The sequence below is a fragment of the Octopus bimaculoides genome, chromosome 4 (genome assembly GCF_046866305.1).
Source record: "Octopus bimaculoides isolate indiv1 chromosome 4, ASM4686630v1, whole genome shotgun sequence".
Lineage (NCBI taxonomy): Eukaryota > Metazoa > Mollusca > Cephalopoda > Octopoda > Octopodidae > Octopus > Octopus bimaculoides.
Window position 1 is genome coordinate 109,804,358 of NC_142931.1, and position 21,874 is coordinate 109,826,231.

General features: G+C 36.7%; 2 protein-coding genes across 5 annotated transcripts in view; one reads left to right on the top strand and one right to left on the bottom strand.

Annotated features, from left to right (window-relative positions):
* The window catches only part of LOC106870285 (vacuolar protein sorting-associated protein 45), a 55,091-nt gene that overhangs the window by 31,210 nt on the left and 2,007 nt on the right, over positions 1 to 21,874 (top strand). The window contains exons 11-14 of one of the 4 annotated variants that reach the window (XM_089351172.1): positions 707 to 814; positions 2,221 to 2,342; positions 4,706 to 4,837; positions 13,575 to 14,707. In XM_089351172.1, coding sequence (XP_089207298.1) covers positions 707 to 814; positions 2,221 to 2,342; positions 4,706 to 4,837; positions 13,575 to 13,677 — 465 coding nt within the window. In that variant the 3' untranslated portion in view covers positions 13,678 to 14,707. Of the gene's footprint in view, positions 1 to 706; positions 815 to 2,220; positions 2,343 to 4,705; positions 4,838 to 12,604; positions 12,624 to 13,574; positions 14,708 to 21,874 lie in introns of those variants that run through there. The other 3 variants (XM_089351173.1, XM_089351175.1, XM_089351174.1) reach the window with 3 other exon arrangements.
* Positions 18,948 to 21,874, bottom strand: part of LOC106870284 (regulator of nonsense transcripts 1) — a 74,664-nt gene continuing 71,737 nt past the window's right edge. The window contains exons 21-24 of the mRNA XM_052967354.2: positions 21,295 to 21,480; positions 21,030 to 21,157; positions 20,359 to 20,475; positions 18,948 to 20,091 (exon numbers count right to left, since the gene is read on the bottom strand). Of these exons, the coding sequence (XP_052823314.1) occupies positions 19,972 to 20,091; positions 20,359 to 20,475; positions 21,030 to 21,157; positions 21,295 to 21,480 (551 nt within the window). The 3' untranslated portion in view covers positions 18,948 to 19,971. The remainder of the gene's footprint in view (positions 20,092 to 20,358; positions 20,476 to 21,029; positions 21,158 to 21,294; positions 21,481 to 21,874) is intronic.

Here is a 21,874-nt window from a genome sequence, read left to right on the forward strand (position 1 = left end):
TTTTTTATTTTAATATTTATCATCACTTAGTGTCTGTCTTCCATGCTGGCATGGGTTAGATAGTTTGACAGGAGCTGGTAAGCTATACCAAGCTCCAGGCTGATTTTGGCATGGTTTCCACAGCTGGATGCCCTTCCTAATGCCAACCACTCCAAGAGTGTAGTGGGTGCCTTTTACATGTCACCAGCATGGGCACCATTAACATGTCATGGGGCCCCTTTTATGTTTCATTGGTGCTGTCCATGACTATGATTTAACTTGGCCTGACATAATGTCTCAAGCACAGTACACCACCAAAAGTCTTGATCATTTGTCATCACTGCCATGAGACTTACCATCTTGTCCCATGTCTTCCTAGATCTACCCCTTCCACAGGTTCCCTCCACAGTTAGGGATCGGCATTTCTTTATATATATGTGATGGGCTTCTTTCAGTTTCAGTCAACCAAATCTACTTATAATGCTCTGGTTGGTCTGGGGTTATAGCAGAAGTCATTTACCTAAGGTGCTATGCAGTAGGACTGACCCCAGAACCATGTGGTTAGAAACTAAGCTTGTTACCGCGCAGCCATGCCTGAATAGCTTTTAATTTGAAATTTCTGTTAATATAAATGAGAATTGGATTTCAAGGATACATTTTAAGGATCCTGAAATATTAAATTTGATTATTTTTGTTGTTGTTATTTCTTTTTTTTTTTCTTCCCCAGAAGGTGCAAGCACTCCTTGATTATGGAGGGAGCCATGCACGAGGAACAGATCTGTTTGAGAATGAAGATCCTGTTGCAATAACAAAGCGTTTCCTGAAAGGATTAAAGGTACGAAACTAGATAATTCATTTACAGAAGCCGTCTACTTTATGTGTGTATGTATGTGTGTGTGGACCAGTTGCCAATTAACAGCTAATCACCCTGTTAATTGACTGCTACAGAGCTGTGCAAGCCATGTACAGAGACGCTGTCAGTAAGGTGAGGGTTGGCAACAAGTACAGTGAAGAATTCCAGGTAGAGGTAGGGGTCCACTAAGGTTCAGTCCTCAGCCCCCTCCTATTTATCATAGTCCTTCAGGCAATAATACAGGAATTCAAGACGGGATGCCCCTGGGAGCTCCTCTATGCTGATGAGCTTGCCCTAATTGCTGAGTCACTATCAGAACTAGAGAAGTTTCAGGTGTGGAAGCATGGACTAGTATCGAAGGACCTTAGAGTTAACCTAGCTAAAACCAAAGTCCTAATAAGTAGGAAGGTAGACAAAACACAAACCCCTTCAGGTAGATGGCCCTGCTCGATCTGTAGAAAAGGCATAGGTAGAAACTCCATAAGATGTACCAAGTGTGAGCTATGGACACATAAGAGGTGCAGCAATATGAACGGAAAGCTAACTAGCAATATTGTATTTGTATGTGACATGCTCAGGAGCAATAAACACTGAAAATCTTTGTTGCAACTGGATAAGGAAACTGGCAAGCCGTTGTTGGTGATTTGGTCAATTCACTTGATGTCCAGGATCCATTTCAGGCTATGTAGGTAGAAGGCATTCACACACTGCTCTTTTTTGGACTCTTTCCAATCAACTTCATGTCTACATAATTATTAATTATGGTATGGAAATTAAGTTCAACCCTGTCCATTTCTACCATTGAATGTGGTGTTTTTTGCATTTTTCTCCCCAAATGTTTAGATTTTGTTTAACCTCAGGTCAGTTCTGGTCAAGCAGACTTGTAATAAAAGGCTTTCCAGTCATGACTATCCCATCTTTCACTTTTCAAGTAGTGTATCAAGAACATTGTTTTTATAGCTTTATGCCATTCCTCATGTTTATATCTGACTTGTGGATTTGAAATCAACCAACATAGCAACCAGAGTGTACAAAATATGGATGCAATTAAAATTTAGACGCATGACCAATTGTCAACCTCTTTGGATTTAAAAATAAAATAAGCCAATGATGGGATAAGAGGGTCTTCACAGTTGTTGAAGCTGCAAGAATCAACAGCCATACCATCTCAAAATAATGTAGGTTTATAGATCAAACTGTTTGAGTGGAAGAAATGGTCATGATTGGAGTGTCTTTGATCATAAGGTCTGTTCAGTCAGGGCTGACTTGGGGCTTAACAAGAAAAATGAAAACCAATTATCAGCACAAATTTCTTGCATCTTAATGTCTAGATTTTTTTTCTAGAGTGGTTTAGTTCTGTTTACATTCTGCTGTCTTACTACTTTCAGGGTGTTGAAAATGTCTACACACAGCACAAACCTCTGTTACATTCCATATTAGATCAACTAACAAAGGGCAAGCTGAAGGAATCCAGTTATCCTTATTTAGGGACTGGACAATTGAAAGATCGGTGAGTGATACAAATGATATTTCTTTACTCTCTTTTATTCATCCTTTTACAAATTTTATCTAGATTGAGTCATACAATGAATATTAGTGCACTCTTTTACTTGTTTCAGTCATTTGACTGCGGCCATGCTGGAGCACTGCCTTTAGTCGAGCATATCGACCCCAGGACTTATTCTTTGTAAGCCTAGTACTTATTCTATCGGTCTCTTTTGCCGAACCGCTAAGTTACAGGGATGTAAACACACCACCATTAGTCAACTGAAGACTATGCTAATTGATATTTGTCCAAGGTGCCATGCGGATAGATAGAACTTGAAACTTCATGTTTGTGGTTTAATACATTCATTTTGCAAAGACATAGCTTAATTGTCTGAGAATCTTAACTCATCTTTGACAGTTAATCAAGAATAAAATATTAATAATGTGAAGGTGTGTGGCCTAGTAGTTGCACTCTTAAGATTATGGTTTCAACTCTTGGATCAAGCAGTGTGCTATGTTCTTGAGTGAAACCCTTCATTTCATGTAGTTTCAGTTTACTCAGCTGTAAATTAGTTCTAGTAAATAGCTGATAAGCTAGCCCTGTGAGAGACTGGCTTCCTGTTCAGCGGCTAGTGTTGTTATCTCAGTCATTTCTTCCTCATAGAAATCAGGTTAAGCTTCAACCTAAAGCGTCTTAGGGTTTATGACAGACAAACTAAATTAGAATGTTAATTGTAGGGATTGCTAAAGTAACTAATGGCTAAACTTGAAGCCACATGTTTGTAAAATGAATGTCGATCACAAAAAACATAAACTGTACCCATAGTTACTAGTCTAAGAATCTCATCAAGAAGGAATAAACAACATTTAACCCTTTTGTTATACTTGGGGATGGTCATGCTTTGACAATTAACCCTTTTGTTACCATATTTATTTTGAGATGCTCCGTGTTTCTTTCAATTGATTTTAAATATAACAAAGAATTTAGTAAAGTAACTTAGTTATCATTCAGCTAGTGTTAGGAACATAAATTGTGACTAAGATTTGGTGGAAGATTTTAATTCAAAACTTATGGAAACAAGACATTTGTACTACACAGCCAGAGCTGGTTTCAGCTGGGTTGGTAACGAAAGGGTTAAACACATGCACTAGATATTTGGTCTTCACTTCAGTTTATTATTATTATTTTAGTTTCTTTATCAAATATTTTTCATTACAGACATGTGGGATAGAGTCACTGATGAGATCATAGGATGTGTGATGAAAGAGCTTTGACAAAGAAACTAAAATAATAATAATAATAATAATAATAATAATAGTAATAATAATAATTCTTTCTACTAAAAGCATAAGGCCTGAAATTTCGTGGGTGGGAGACTAGTCTGTTACATCAACCCCAGTGCCTGACTGGGACTTATTTCATTGATCCTGAAAGGATGAAAGCAAGGTCGACCCCCAGCAGATTTTGAACTCAGATGATGAATGAAATGCCATTAAGCATTTCACCCGACATGCTTACGATTCTGCCATCTCACTGTCCTAATAATACTAAAGCTGAAGCAAAGACTAAATATATAATGCATGTGCTTAATTGGCAAAATATGACCATCCTCAAGTATAACAATATATCTGTTTCGATACGCAATTTCATATCAGAAATCTTGCAAAACAAATACATAAACATAACCTTTTGTTACTATACATCTGTTATCATCATCGTTTAACGTCTGCTTTCCATGCTGGCATGGGTTGGACGATTTGACTGAGGACTGGTGAACCAGATGGCTACACCAGGCTCCAATCTGATTTGGCAGAGTTTCTACAGCTGGATGCCCTTCCTAACACCAACCACTCCGAGAGTGTAGTGGGTGCTTTTACATGCCACCGGCATGAGAGCCAGTCAGACAGTACTGGCAACGGCCACGCTCGAAATGGTGTATTTTACGTGCTACCTGCACAGGAGCCAGTCCAGCGGTACTGACAATGAACTCGCTCAAATGTCTTTTCACGTGTCACTGGCACAAGTGCCAGGAAGGCGACATTGGTGACGATCACGCTCAAATGGTGCTATTTACGTGCCACCGGCATGGAAGCCAGACAGCTGATGCTCTACTACCATTATTTCAGCTGATTTTGAAAATTAATTAAGAAACTAATAAAATGACTATCAGTATTAAGCAGGTTTTGCAACTTAAATAAATATGAAATGTCAGAGCAAGATTTTAACATAGGTAAGTTTCAGATAGGAAGTTTGTAATACAGAACCAGGGGCAGTATCAGGCAGGTTTGTATCAAAAAGGCTCATGAAGACTAAAATATAAGCTAAAGCAATTAGGGGTTAAAATATATTTTGTTGCTGAAATGTTTTAATTCTTCTACTTTCAGTCCGCAAGACATTATAGTATTTATGATTGGTGGAACAACATATGAAGAGGCTCTAACTGTGCACTGCATTAACAGATCTGTAACTGGTGTGCGTATTGTTATTGGTGGTACAGCTGTACATAATTCTAAAAGGTAAGACATTATTACACACACATATGTGAGTATATATATCAGCGTCATTATTGTTTTAACATCTAATTTTCCATGCTTGCATGGATCAGACAAGATTTCATTGAGGAAGAGTTTTCATCCCTTCCTGATGCCAACCCTCACCTCTATTGAAGTTGTTGTTTACTAAGATCACATCACATATGAAGTAGGTATCACTGAATTTTTGAAAATATTCAAATGTAATTTCTACTGTCCTTTTTCTTGGAGAGCACCACCACCCCCCAAAAAAATAGAACATTTTGATACCTCATTTGTGAAATTTGAATGAATATTTCAAGAAATATTTAAATGGTCTAATTTGCCTAAATGAATAATTAGCTATATTAGTGCTGTCATATCTTTGAAACTGAGTTGATAATCATCTTCAAATTACACAAATTGATAGTAACCATAGAGGTAAATAAATCCTGAGATTTTGGAACATGACACCATTTCAGATCAAGATACTTACATAAGTTCAATTTTCTCCAGTTCTGACAGGGATTTTTCCCATATTTTCTCATCATGGCCTTGGAAATGATAAAGTGGGGGAGAAGAAGCTCTTTATGAAAGAAGTTTGGGAAGAATTGCAATTTTTTTTTCTTACCCCTCCAAACCAATTTAGTCCAATTTATTTTCTACTAGGCACTTAAAAAAATGGGAGAAGCCTTTATGGTAGGAAAAGAAAGTGTGAAAATATTTTGAGATGGAAAGATATGTGATTTAAGAGAAATTTAGCTACTGTTTCTAGTGCACTACAAGGTTGCTGTGGGATGTGGTAGAAACGGCAGCTAAATCTCTCTTAAATCACATACCTTTACATCCCCAAAATATTTACATAAATTTGTTTTTCTTCCCATAAAAGCTCCTCCTGCTTTTTTCAGTGCTTAGTGCAAAAAAAAAGAAAGAAAAAAACGGCCTAAATTGGTTTGGAGGTGGGTGGTGTGAATTTTGTTTCATAAAAAGCTTCCACTCTTCATTTCCAAGGCTGCAGTGAAAAAACAATGGGAAAAATATGTCACAATGGAGAAAATCCATCTTATGTGAGCATCATGATCTGAAACTCAACCCTCCAAATAATTAAATGAAATTACAGCTATTGCAAGCATTTCATGTACATTCAGCCTTGGTTATAGTGCGATCCATTATCTGTAGGGGGCTCAGTTTTGATACACTGGCACAAGGTATAAAACTGAATCTTCACTAAGTTTGGAGCTTCACAATAAATTTAATAAGTATCAATGCAGAGATCTGTGGGAGGGGTGACACAGTTTGATCATGCAAAAACCCATTTTTTGTACGTCATTTTCATGACAGAATACCTTTTTTCTAGGAAAATTATATATCATTTGAAAGTTTTGGACGTGAACTTTGTCTTCATATAGTTTTAATCAAAATCTGACACTTATCTAAAATGTCAGGGTCCTTCGAACACTCTGTTATTTCCATCCATTCACAAAATCTATCCAGTATTTATTTTTTTTGTCTGCTGAACAGTAGCCCTTGTTCTAGTTCAATGTACTTGAGTGCTATAACTTGAGTTGTGTTTAAAATCATACCCTAATGTAGATGAATAGTTTAACTTTATTTTGATAAAAGACTTAATCAGAGTTGGTCAGATAATTATTATAAAATATAAAAGTGAAATTTTATCAATTTTCACTTAGAAAAGAACAATCTCTTGAAGATTTTTATACCAAAAGAAGGAAGAATTTCTCACTAATTCATTATGGTCATTGCCAAATATGGCTATGATTCAGTTCATATGCTTGCCATTCATAAATGGTAACATCTGAAAATTAGTTGCTTGCTATAACATTGAAAACACCTGTAAGTTACAGCAAACTCTTTAGTAGGAGAGAGAGAGACAAAAAAAAGAAAATTGAATCTTACTTGTGAAAATGCCAACATTATGACAAAATATCCAACTGTATTCAAAATTGGGGAAAAAAATTTAAAAACATCACATTGTACTTTTAATAGCCTACAAAATAATATTTTTTGCACAATATAATTTTTAGTGATGAAAATCATCGTTTAACGTCCACTTTCCATGCTTGCACGGGTTGGACGATTTGACTGAGGACTGGTGAGACCGGATGGCAACACCAATAGACCAATATTTTTCTAAGAAAAGTGAAATTCACTTGTACAAGAATATGCACGAGATAAAATTCATACATTGTTTGGCACACAGCGTGTGATTGTCTACATCCCTGTCTATTTGCTTATTCAAAAGGCAAGGTGTTTGCGCACTGTTCTGTTTGGCCTCACCTGCTGGCTTTATGCCTTTCAAACCTGTGGAATAAGAGATCCTTTATTTGTAAACAGATAAGAGTTAACATCAAGAAGGGCATCTGGCTGCAAAATAATGCCCGTGTAACATATTAGACTAACTCATGCTAACATAGATAAAAGACATACAATGAATCACACATTTCTGAAATGAGAAACAATATTCATGGTGAATTACATACCTATTTTGAAATTAATTCCCTATTTGAAAGTATAACCAAATCCTAGCTCGTTTAAGGCAAAGTTTTTAATCTCTTTAATATTGAAATTAACCTTAAAAAATGTTGTCAATTTAAAGTAGCCATACTCAGTCTTTGCTTGGCTTGAACACAAATGTTTGTGAACAAGTTTCCAGAACTAAACTAAACTATCACAATTATACTTGGTTTAAAGAGAGTCTAGCATATCTATCCAGTGCCCTCTGAATTTCTAGAACTTTATACACATCATATTACATATATATGTGAAGATGCATGGCTCAGTGGTTAGAGTGTTGGGCTCACAATCATGAGGTAGTGAATTCGATTCCCAGACTGGGTTGTGAGTTGTGTTCTTGAGCAAGACACATTATTTCAAGTTGCTTCAGTTTACTCAGGTGTAGGAATGAGTTGCAATGTATTAGCCTTTGCCTTTCCTTTGGATAACATCAATGGTATGAAGAGGGGAAGTTGGTATGCATGGGCAACTCCTGGTCTTTCATAAACAACGTTGCTTGGACTTGTGCCACAGAGGGTAACTTTCTAGGGGCAACCCCATGGTCATTCATGAGCAAAGGGGGTCTTTACACTTTTACATATAGTTCAGTTTCAACTTGCTAATTGACCCTTCATACGAAGCTTACATAGCCCTCACTAGCCTCTCATCTACTATTAGCTTCCTTAACTAATAGTACAGTGACTATGTACCAGTGCTTCTCTTTCCTTCATTACATTACACAATGTAACAAAATTATTATTTTTTTTGTCTTTGGTCAGTAAGTGTTATTTCCTATTTGCTTCTATCTAGAAATCAAAGGAAATGACTACTATTCCATTCAAACTTTTGTGACCTGGATATCAATACTTTGAAACTGACCTATTTTCAATTACATTTCACACAGATTTAGCGCTGAGTTGCTGAAGCAGAAATATTATAGTAAATATTCTGCTCAGGACCACAGAATTTGCTTGACTTTAACCACTTCAGCAAATCTCTTGGTGGCTGACAATGTGTGCATCTCTGATCAGCAGTAGTAGTCAGGGAATATCATAGTTATGTGTTGAGAGGGATTCTTTGGGATTCGAATAAATGTAACAAAAGCAAAGTTTGAAGAAAATATTAGCTATTTTTCACACATTCTTGGGGTAAGCAAATAGGAAAAAACAGTTGCTACCCAAGGACAAAGACTGTGTTGCACAGTGTTATTAACTCCTATTAGATGAAAACCTCTAAGATTAATTATACCTTTTCATCACACAGCATATGATGTATCTATCAGACTTTGGGTATTTCACTGAAGACTTTATGTCAAAACTAAGTAGAGCTTAGTATTTATCCAATAATAATTCATGAGGTGCATGTAGAACAGTGAAAATACAAACAATAAATGTATCTTAATACATTCTGGTAGATTTGAATGTGAATATCCAATTGCTGTTGTTTTTTGTCGACTGACCACCTCCTCCCTTTAATGATGTATGTTCATAACATGTGGCTCGCCAGTGTAGAGAAAGAAGACTTTGTGACAACCTCAGTGCTTTGACCTTCTAGCCATAGAAGTTCAGGTTCAGACTCTGCTATTATAGCTCCTGACTTACCAAAGCCTTGTGAATAGATTCAAAACACAGTAACTGTAAGAAGAGTATTGTATATATCTTTTACTTCTTTCAGTCACTTGACTGCAGCCATACTGAGGCACTGCCTTGAAGGGTGTTAGTCAAATGAATCGACCCCAGAACTTTTTTTTAAAGTCTAGTACTTATTCTATTGGTTTCTTTCCGAACTGCTAAGTTACATGGACATAAACATACCAACAGCAGTTGTCAAGTGGTGGTGAGGGACAAACACAGACATACACACGTAGATATATATATATATATATATATATATACATATACGACGAGCTTCTTTCAGTTTCCATCAACCAAATCCAGTCACAAGGCTTTGATCAGCCTAAGGCTATAGTTGAAGACACTTGCCTAAGTTTTTATGCAGTGGACTGAACACAGAACCATGTGGTTGAGCAGCAAGCTACTTACCACACAGCCACGCATATATTTTATATATACACACACACATATATATATTTATCTTTATTGCCCACAGGGGGCTAAACATAGAAGGGATAAACAAAGACAAAGGGGTTAAGTCGATTACACTGACCCCAGTGCATAACTGGTACTTATTTAATCGACCCCAGAAGGATGAAAGGCAAAGCCGACCTTGGTGGAATTTGAACTCAGAACGTAAAGACAGAAGAAATACTGCCAAGCATTTCACCCGGTATGCTAGCTTTTCTGCCAGCTTGCCACCTTGAAAATGCACGCACACACACGCACACACGCACACACACACAGTTTACATTCAATTTCCATATACCAAATCCACTAACATGCGTCTGTATCATCATCATATAAGTGGTGTCCTTCATTTGTAACATACTATGAAAACTTGCCTAACCATTAGGAAATATTACTTGACTTTGAAATAGGTGAAGGTTGGCAAAAGAAAAGCTACTTCCACAAATTTTATCTGATCCATACATGCATGGAAAAGAGGATAATAAATTTTTTTTTTTTTTTTCTGTTGGAAAATTCCAAACTAAATGACCCAGGAAGTTAGATCTTCACTTTTTATATTACCGAAAAGATAACAGAGCCTTTACATCATCATCATCATCATCGTCGTTTAACGTCCGCTTTCCATGCTAGCATGGGTTGGACGATTTGACTGAGGACTGGTGAAACCGGATGGCAACACCAGGCTCCAATCTAATTTGGCAGAGTTTCTACAGCTGGATGCCCTTCCTAACGCCAACCACTCAGAGAGTGTAGTGGGTGCTTTTACGTGTCACACGCTCGAAATGGTGTCTTTTATGTGCCACCCGCACAAGCCAGTCCAGGGGCACTGGCAACGATCTCACTCGAAAATCCTACGGGAGCCAGTCAGGCGGTACTGGCAACGGCCACGCTCAAAATGGTGCATCTCATGTGCCACAAGAGCCAGTCCAGGGGCACTGGCAACGATCTTACTTGGCTTGCCGGGTCTTCTCACGCACAGCACATTTCCAAAGGTCTCGGTCAGTAGTCATCGCCTCGGTGAGGCCCAATGTACAAAGGTCTTGCCTCACCACCTCAGCCCAGGTCTTCCTGGGCCTACCTCTTCCACGGGTTCCCTCAACTGTTAGGGTGTGGCACTTTTTCACGCAGCTATCCTCATCCATTCTCACCACAATCGTCTCTCTTGCACACCACAACTGATGCTTCTAATGTTCAGCTTTTCTCTCAAGATACTTACACTCTGACGGGTATTCACATTGACATTACACATCCAACGGAGCATACTGGCTTCATTCCTTGCGAGCTTACGTATGTCCTCAGCAGTTACAGCCCATGTTTCACTGCCATGTAGCATGGCTGTTCGTACGCATGCGTCCTGTCGTATATATCATATGATACACAACAAACATTTCCTTGGTGTCCATGCATCATATAGGACGCACACTCCTAATTCATTTTCAACCAGCAGAATAACTTGGGACTTATGAAAAGGAAGCTTTATAATATTCAGAACATATGAAATAAAGGCTATCTAAATGTCTGAAAACAAGGAAGGACATTTAGGAGAAACTTTTGAAAATGCTTTGGACAGGAAAAGGGTTAAAACAGTTGTATCCCATCCATGAGCAGCAGAATAATAAGAAAGATTTTAGTAAAATGTGCTGCTAACTGGAAAATGGTGTCATTTGCTGATTTTTACTATAACAAATACTTGTCTTAAACCCTTTAGAATTTAAATTGGTCATATCCGGCCTCTCACACTTACCTTACAATGTTATTCTAAAAATACCAATCACATCATTGAAATGTTGAAGCTATGAGATAATGTACAATTAATTCAAAATAAATATACGTTACATGTGACAGTAATCTGAATGCTAAAAGGTTAAGCAATTTCTTCCATGATTACTGCAATCTGAATAACATTACACACGTCTTCAATGTCCTCTCTCCATTTTGTCCATCTCTCACTCTTTCCACTGACATTTATCATCATCTCCCTAGTTTTATTATACAGTTGCTCTGTTATCTTTTTTTACTGTCACTTATCACCTCCTCCTTGACCCACTACCATATCCTTCACTTTATAACTCCTTCCCCCAAACCGAGATTCACCAGTGACTACACCTTCACTGCATTTATCTCATGTTTTCCGTCCTCTAGTGCGAAAAAGGGGAAGACTACGTTTCTAAAATGAATCTTTTATCATGAAGGCAACGACGAAAAATTTCACTTTTTGAATTCAGAAGAATCCTGGAATGTGTGAATTTTCTTTAGAATTATTTTCATCTTGGCCATGCAAAGCTTGCACGAGCTACATCCGTTCAGGCATAGCCCAGTTTGTTCCAGCAGATTCTAGCTGGCTGATGTAACTTTTCGCCTCTCTTGCATCCTAAAACAGGGCCGGTGATTATTTATCCTGGCCTCAAATGAGCCCTTCGACATATTTCTGTATGTGCGTCCCTTTGTTGCTGCTGTTGTTGGACACCACCACCTCCTCTTTGTAGACCACAACAGCGAACATTCACCGGGCACACGCTGCTAAGTTTACATGAGGATTCTGCCTCCGCGCAAGAATTTGGGGCGTCAATAGCATCTTTTCGACTCCAGGCGCATAGCTGAACGAGACGCTTAAGTTATGCCTGTTGTATAATCTCCTGCACCTGTGAGACTGTGAAATGCTTATCTACTGATCTGAGGAAAGCCCTTCCCATGCATGTATGTATGTATGTGTGTTTGTCCCCCACTACTACTTGACAACCAGTGTTGGTGTGTTTATGTCCCTATAACATAGCAGTTCGGCTAAAGAAACCTATGGAGTAAGCACCAGTCTTAAAGAAAAACAAAAGTACCGGGGTCGATTCGTTCGACTATAAATTCTTCAAGTTGATGCCCCAGTATGGCCACGATCCAATGCCTGCAACAAGTAAAAGATAAACAGCTGATGCAGTCTATATGTATGTATACATATAAAGAATAAAATGTTTTGAATGACACAACAATGCACTATAATAACTGTTGTAATTTAATCACCCAGTCTGATATGATATTTCTGAATAAAAATTCATCTCTAACAACTTGTCACTCTTTTGCACACTCGTGAACTTACCTATCCACTTGCCTTTTCCAATTCTCTCCCTTTCTAGTACCCTGAGTGTACATCCTGACACCTCATCTTTTTTCTCTCTCTTTCCAGCTGAGGTAGCCATGTATCTCCTCTTTAGTCCTTAACAAACTACCACCTCTCAACACCTGGCACAAAGCACCCTCCCTTGGTACTACTGCACTCACACCTCAGTTGGGAGCCTTGTCTTGTGAGCTATTTGGTCACCTCACCAATGCCATGAAAAAGCACCCAGTAACACTGTAAAGCCAGTGGTATTAGGAAGAGCATCCAACCATAGCTCAATATAGTCCTCTGGCTCATAAGATTGTCAAACCATCAAACCCATGCCAGCATGCAAGACAAACATTAAATGATGTTTACACACTTTTTACTGAGTAGAAAACTTGATGCAGTTATTCTTCATGCCATTTTTAGCAATGAAGACAACTAACTTCCCTATAGTTGCTATTAGTTTTATTTATCTATAAATTAAATTCATTACAGTTAATATTTTCTTTTATTAAAAAAAAAAAGAAGGAGACCAGTAGCTATAAATAATATAGAAGTTATTTAGATCATTGGGTCAAATTCTATTAGAAATGTTGTTCATCAGTTGTTAGCTGTTAGGATACTGAATCTTTCAAAAATTCCATGCTTGCCAAAATTTGCCATCACTACTCCTGGTGTGCCTATGCACCCTTATTCTTTGTGCCTTAATGTTCACTTTTTCTGCCTTGTTTTATTCTGTGCATCTACTTCTCACCTTCTTTGCTGACTTTTACTTATATGCCTGCTTTCTGTCCCCTCTTAACTTTTCGACAAGTTGTAGTGCACCTGAGCACTGAACATGACATGGTCATTATCATCCCCCCCCCCCCCCATAGCAGTTGATTAAAACAATATATGAAGGAAAAGTTTTCAGTTTTGTTCATGTCTAACTGTATGCAATACAGTGGTTCTCAACCAGGGGCCATATAAGATATTGTTAAAGTTTATGAGCAATAAATTTGTTTATACTTCTACAAAAAAACTGTCTTAATTTTTTTTATATACAATTTAGGTGCAGGCATGGCTGTGTAGTTGCTTCTCAACCACATGGTCCCAGGGTCAGTCCCACTGCATGGCACCTTGGGCAAGGGTCTCTTACTATACCCTCGGGCTGACCAAAGCCTTGCATGTGGATTTCTGGTAGATGGAAACTGAAAGAAGTCCATTATGTGTGTATATATATTTATATATAAATGTACATATTTACGTGTCATCATTTGTCCCTCCGCCATCACTTGAAAACCAGTGTTGGTGAGTTTATATCCCTATAACTTACTGGTTTGGCAAAAGATACCAATAGAGTAAGTACTAAGCTTAGAAAGAACAAGTCCTGGGGCCAATTTCTTTGATAAAAACCCCTTTAAGGCAATCAAATGACACAAAAAAAAAAAATCCTAATAAGAATATAAACCGTTTTTTTTGTTTTTTAACAAGGGTCCAGAAAAGTAAAATAGGAATCAGTGAGGTCCATACTCTTTTACTTGTTTCAGTCATTTGACTGCGGCCATGCTGGAGCACCGCCTTTAGTCAAGAAAATCGACCCCAGGTCATATTCTTTGTAAGCCTAGTACTTATTCTATCGGACTCTTTTGCCAAACCACTAAGTTACGGGGACGTAAACACACCAGCATCAGTTGTCAAGCGATGGTGGGGGGACAAACACAGACATATATATACACGACAGGCTTCTTTCCGTCTACCAAATCCACTCAAGGTTTTGGTCGGCCCGAAGCTATAGTAGAAGACACTTGCCTAAGTTGCCACGCAGTGGGACTGAACCCGGAACCATGTGGTTGGTAAGCAAGCTACTTACCACACAGCCACTCCAAAATGGTTGAGAACCACTGCTATAACAGAACAGATACTTGGCTAAACAGTATATAACAATTTCCAGACATGCCCAAATATTTATCTTAAGTGTTCATAAACAATTGTTTTTCCTTTTCCAGTTTTTTGGAAGAAGTATCTCAAGCTGTTCAAGGACAAACACCGACACGTTATAGTAACCATCCACGGTGGTAAAAAAAAAATTCTAATAAATCTCAGAATTAAAAAGTCTTCTATCCATTGCTCTAATTTAAGTGTTGTGTAAGAAATTCTTTATTATGCAAATTGAAAAAAAAAAAAATAAAAACTAATGAACCACTTTGCTGTCTGCCATTGATTTTCACAAACTATTGAATTAGCCCGAATTATTCAGATTAATTAGTAAATATTTTACGCCATAAGAATTTTAACAGTGGAACTCAAAGTACATAAAAGCTAGAAATAGTGTGTAAATATTAAGTTAAAAAGCTTGTTTGGATAGAAAAAGTTGAAGGTTACCTGTAAGACAAGAACTCACATCTGTAAACATGACAGATTTTCTACCATTGTACCAAAGTAGTCTTTCCAATTTCTCAATCCATTTTAGAAAATTTTGAGTCCTGCAGTCAGCCTTTGATTATTTTTTTTTTAACCAAGATTTACATATAGATTTTTGTATAGGAATTTACACCACTTGTCTTCAAAGTCTTTTACAAACCACATTTAAATTAGTCAAGTTTTCTAAGCTATGATGGTAGTGCTGGTGATCTTCTGGAGGGCTCCTGAGACAGGAGGGAAAAAGTTATCCTGACCTTAATGCTTACAACAGAGTGGACTCTGTTGAAGACACCTAAAAGCTAGGTGGTTGGATGTTAACACTTCCAATACCAATCTGCTGTGAGACTGTACCCAGTTCTATTAAATACCATGATTTAAAGTGATCTATGAGCTTTTCAAAAAGTTTATGCTTATTGGTTCTATGCACCAGCTTGAAATAGCAAAGTTATTTTACTAAATTCATTAAAACAAAAGCAGTATATTCTAATAGAAATATAACAAAAAAAGTTAAATGTTTTTATACAACAATACAGGGTCCAATAGCAAAATAAATTGGGATGCAGGATAGCAGTAGTTTACTTGCACCAATTTTTAGTAGCTAGAAAGCAGTGGAATACACATCTACATGCTTTTATGACTGAGGTGCTTTTTTTTTTGTTTTTATTATTTCAAGTGGTGACTTGGTTACACAAATGAAATGAAATTTTTTGTTTGAATATTTTAAGAAGAACTGTCTTAAAGAAGGCTCTAATCAAAACGTAATCTTGTTATGGATATAAAACTCCATGTTGATTAATTCAGCGTTACGAGGTGGGGAAATGTGATGTGGTGAGTGAACTCAGAAAATATTGAGGCTTTTAGGCAAGTCCTCAGTTTATATCAAAATCATGGCATTGCACTAAACATTCCAATATGGGAGCATATTCTAAAATCCACTTTTCCATTCTAATTGTATGAATTAGAACTTGTCATGGATTTTCTACAACCAGAAGCTATTCTTGTTCTCGATCCTTGCTTGTTTCCAAGTAAGGTAATATTACTCCATGGTTGGACATGTTTTCCTGGAAGGCTGGAAATGAATATTACTTTTATAATATTGGCACTCATATACAACTATCATGAAATATCAAAACAAGGATGCATACATATATACATAAATAAATGGTAGGCTCCTTTCAGTTTCCACTCATCAAATCCATACGTAAGGCTTTGGTTGATCCAGAGCTTTAGTAGAAAACACTTTCCCAAGGTGCCATACAGTGGAACTGAACCCAAGATCACTTAGCTGGTATGCAATCTTAACCGTAGAGCCATGCTAGCTCATCTAAATTTCCACTTATACAATTACAATTATAAGAAATAAAAATCAGCATTTGAAAAGAGCTGAAAACTTTACTGACAATGTAGACACATGGCATGGTTCTTTCTGCAAGTGATGAAGTGTATTCCTGTGTTTACCTATTTTACTGGTTGGACAGCATTCTACAATTTCACAAGCAATATTTTTTTTTTTTTTGTTGCAAGCATGATGTTTTTCAACTGGGAGACTGCACACAATATTTCAAATATTCCCCAACATTTGAATCTGTGAAAGCAGAGTCTAACACTCACTGAAGCAAATTAAGGTATTGATTTAAATTATTGAAAAATAATCACTGATTATCAAAAATATTGGTACAAGGCCACAGATTTTGGTTGGAGAAGTTTAGTCAATTTAACTGACTCCAGTGCTTGATTGCAATATATTTTATCGAACTCAGAAGGGCCAAAGAGAAATTAGTTCTCAGCAGGATTTGAACTTCTGAAAAACAATGATTTATATCTTTCGTTCTACAAATATACCAGACACTGGTCATCAAAATATTGACCTTAACATATAATGGAACTTAAATTACATGTTCTTAAAATTAGTCATCAAAGTTTTATAACAAGCAGATATTAAATAGTGCTTTTAACCCTTTACCATATCGCCCGAATATTCTACCTGTTTTATGTTAAAACCAGCCAGATCCTGCCTTTCGTATCTACCCTACAATGTAATTCTAAAAGTAAACAAATCACAACATTGAAACCCCAAAGCTGCAAGATAATACATGATCAATTCAAAACAATGTGAATAAATAAGCATTACATTTGACAGAGTAATCTGAATACTGAAGGGTTAAAGATGAACTATCATTTTAACATCTGCTATCTCATGCTTACATTGATCAGTCTAATTATTTGCAGATTTTCTAAGGCTAGGATGCCCTTCCTGTTACCAGTCTTCACCTGTTTCCAAGCAAGGTAATGTTTTCTGGTGCCCAGAGATTGCTTTTGCAAAATATTGAAAATGAAAGGCACTCTCTGTGTGGTAGTGACACTCATTTATAACTATCATGCAATGTTGAGACAAGGAAACACACACACACATACAGTTTCTATCTGCCAAATGCACTCACAAGGCTTTGGTTAGCCTGGAGCTTGCCCAAGGTGCCACACAGTGGGACTAAATCCAAAACCATACAGTTCAGAAGTGAACTTTTTAACCACAGTCATGCTTGTGCTGATAGATAAAAATGTTGTAAAAAAAGCATGCAAACAATAACCTAGAAGACATTCATTTTAAAACTTTTATTGACGTTAAAACAGCACAACACTGTAAAAGCACAATTCCTTTTAAATCCCCATAGCAAAGTTTTCTACTGACTACAATTAGCAAGAAGTCTGCTGAAAAGACTCACAACTAATAACTTAACAATAGGTTCAATCTGAACTACTTAAGACATCCAGTAGGAAGGAGGGAAACACTATGCTACAAGTTTCAAAGCTGAAAAGAACAGCTTAAAGCAATGAAAGGAAGCTTTATAATTAACAATAGAACATGTTTTCTTTCTCATTTAAAATAAAGAATCAATCAAGATTAATAATAATTGTCATATATGGAATATTGATGGAAACGAAATCTATACAAATTTAATCCTAATAAAAGCTGCTCAAGTTGGGAAAAGAAACAAAATGTTTTGAACAACTTGTAAAACTTTTTCAAGTACAACATAATCCAAATGGAAATTTAAAAAAGAAAAGGTTGTTAGAGAAATAAAGACATTTTATAATTTTCTTTTTCACTTAATAATCAAATGTAATAGATTCAAAACAAAGCTATACTTATTAAAATCCACTGAAAAGTGCACCCTAGTTACAAACAATTTAGACATAATTTGCTGGTTGTTTTTTATTCTACCCACCTACCCCATCTCACAAAAAAAAGAAAAAAAAACTAATCCAATCTGAAGTAAAACCTACATGTCTGGGCCATATTAAAAGACACATAGGTATTAAGGAGCGATAGTTAAAACACTGTGAAAGTGCCAGTGTTTATAATAATATATATATATATATATATAACCTATTTCAAAATTGTACAAAAGTTAAATTGTGTAATGGGGGACTTATTTTTTTTTAATATTTAAGAAAAAAAAAAAGCTGGCTTTTAGCATATACAAGTTTGTTTTTTTTCCAGTAACAAGTAATGTGAAGCCCTTTATACTGAGAAATGGTAAGGAAAGTGTCAACTGATTCAGGCAGCAAACAAAATTCAGAAGCTAAAGGGAAGTTTATGCTGTTCCATCAGCCAATAGAATAAAGAAAATTATTTTGTTTCACTAGGGAAATTTCAAAGTTTAACGTGCCTGAACACCCAAAATTAAAAGCAGCAAAGAAAGAACTATATGGAGAGTGTGTGTATGTGTGTGATTAAAATAGAGAAGTATATTGGGGAAAAGGTAAATAACATAAAATATTAAAAAATATTATTTCAAATTAAAACTAAAGTAAAATATATCTATTTTAGACAGACTAAAAAAAAAAAAAATAATAATAAATGGGAGTTGTTAAAGGAGAATGAAAAAAATATGAATTAAAACTGGTCTCCCCAATAAGCGCTATGTCCAGGATATTAACAGGTCCTGTACTGCACAGTTGCACTGTCTGCCTACATGTGGCATTGGAGGTTTCAAATTTAGGATAGTTCCCAATTAAATTTTTCTTTTTTTTTTTCCCTTTATTTTCTTTTTTTTTTTAAATTTTTTTTTTATTTTCCCAATTATTTCAAGCCAGATGATGTCTTAATTCAAATATGCCATGAATCCAGATTAGGGCAGTGTCTGCTGTCTGTGTCTTCAGCTTCTAAGGTAAAAGTGTGTATGTGTGCATGTGTGTGTGTGAGAGAGTGTGTGTTCTGCCTGTAGTCAAACGGCAAGTGAGACTGACAGGCAGTGACAGCGACAGGGAGTAAGTGAATGAAGTTGGTCGGCAGGAGGGAATGGAGAGTAGTAATTTAGGAGCTGTGGCCACACACAACTCGGTAACTCCAGCCGATTCGCAGCAATTACAGTAAGATGCCCCATTATGAGCCAGGCATTTAAGGCCCAACATAAATATTCCTCAGAGCAAATTTGTTATTTCCTTCTGAATCATAGAAAATGAAGGAATTAAAAAATTAAATCATGAAAAATTTCTAGAAGAATTTTTTTCTGATTTGACTTTTTAGAAAAAAAAAGCCTTAGACATTTTCTATGAGTATATACTTACAACTATCAGCCTGGTTTGCCAACCTGTTATGTTGCTATGACACACAGTTGCTTTTTCTGTCAGCTCATTCTCGCTTGGGGGGTGGGGGAGGCATAAGGAGTTGTTTTGCTTGCATGCTCTTTTTTTTTTTGCTCACAAGTATCAACAGACCCTTCACAGCTGCCACCACTACGATGACAGCACCAGCAGCTCCCAACATCAGACACAGCTGCAACAAGCAAACCTGCAGCACTAGTAGCCATGCACCTCCCTGTCCTTAACTCACTGCACAACCATCACCCTCCTCCTCCTCCACCACCTCCAGTACACTTGCGACACTTATGTGCAGCAGACGTCATCATCGTCGAGTGGTTTGTGGTTCTCTCCGCCGGTCAGACACTGCAGCCTTGTACACTGGTAGTTAGTTGTATCCTCTGCTTTCTTGTTTCAAGCCTACTGTTCCTGCCACAAGGGGGGCTGCAACACCGCGGCCACTAGTGGAAAGGACCCTGGGATAGCTGCGAGGCATAAAACATCCGATCGCCTTGATAGGTGGAGTCTTGAGAAAGCAAGCCATCAGCTTGAGACTTGAAATCCTCACCCAAAAAGCTATCCTGTAAAAATAAAATTTAAAAAAAGGAGTTAATTTCTATTTAATTAACGGAAGAAGTAGAAAGAAATTTTACAAAATAACTACGTATGCCCCCTCCCCTCCCCACCCACACACCATAACAATATTGAGGTTTTTGAGGGAACAAATGATATCCCACACTACAAAATTACTAACATTCAACATAATATATTCTCTCTCATGTTAAGAAAGAAACTCCTTCCGGAGTTATTTCACCATTTACAGAATGCTTTGAAATTAAAATTTTTACCTGTGAAAGTTCTGGTTGAGATAGTCCTGAAAGACCAGGTTGACTCATTTGGAAAGGCTGACTCATCGACAGTTGACCCTGAGTCAAGGGACCCTGTGAAAATGCTTGTGAGACTTCCTATAAGATAAAACAATAAAGTAGATAAATAGATATTTAAAATAATCTTACAATGCTCAGAGTGAGCATTTAAACAATACAAAAAAAAACACACCAGAAAAATCAAATTGAAAACATCAGTAATACAATAAACTAAAAAGTTAATTTAGACAAATGTAAATTAAATAGCATTAACAGAGGGTAAATTATGAAAGTTGATTATAGAAAACTTTCACATTTTTCAAAATAAAAAACAATACATTAAAATTTATAAAGAAATCTACTCGACATTAAAAATTCTAAACCACACAATCACACACAGGATGAATGTCTGATCATTTTTGTCATCTTGTAGGATAGCCATGTATCTCCTTTATAGCAAGACACCTGTTTATGTCCTATTAGGTACACACACACAATCCTCACCCAGTTTCTTTCTACCAAATCCACTCTCAGGACTTTGGTTGGTTCAAGACTAATAAAAGACACTTGCCTCAACCACACAGACACACCTGGGCCTCAATACTAATGCTAAAAATATATTAAAAAAACAAAAACATTAATAAAAAACCCACCTGACTGGCTTGACTTTGACTGGCCTGGGCCACGTTTTGTTGAGTAACATTTTGCTGTTGAGTTGTGCTATAACGTGGTGGTTTCTGCCGACCAGGTCGATTCTTGCGCAAACCACTACCACGTCCAACTGGAAGAACAGCAAAAGCCAATACAATGAATTGAAAGAAAAACAGCAATCAAGTTTAAATCTGTTAGAGAAGATTCAAATGAAAGTTCATAAATGTAAAGCCTTACTGTTGGACTAAAGAAAACAATAATAATTACCTGCATTACCAGAAGTTTGTTGTTGTTGCTGTTGACCTTGCTGATTTTGGAAATGCGGCATAGGAGACATGAACATACCAACAGGCACTGGTAAGTTCAAAGAATTGGCTGCAAAATTCCTGTCAGAGGCAATATAGCTCAACTGGTCATGAGGACGAACCATTGGATCACGAATATTAACTCCAGCTACAGAAATAAATAATAATTTTAAAATATCTTAATTTTCAAAGGAAATGTTTATATTACCACATAGTAGGAAAACAGACATTTGTTGAATTTAAAAGGGCAAGAAGTTTGCCTGTGTAAAAGACAATTATCCCTGGTGAAGAAAGATGATTGCTGCCAAAATAATTGCAGTTTTTATGAAACTTTGATGCTTATATTGTAATGAACTCTTATTCAGCTATGTTCAAGTAAACAGTCGCTATTAATATTTATATAAACACATACACACAAACATACATGCATATATAAATCCACTGCTTCTTTACTCCACCACCAACTGTTTTTAAACTGTAGTTATGTCTGTGTATTTTGCAGAAGTGTTTTAGACATCCATTACATAACTTTTATCATCTAT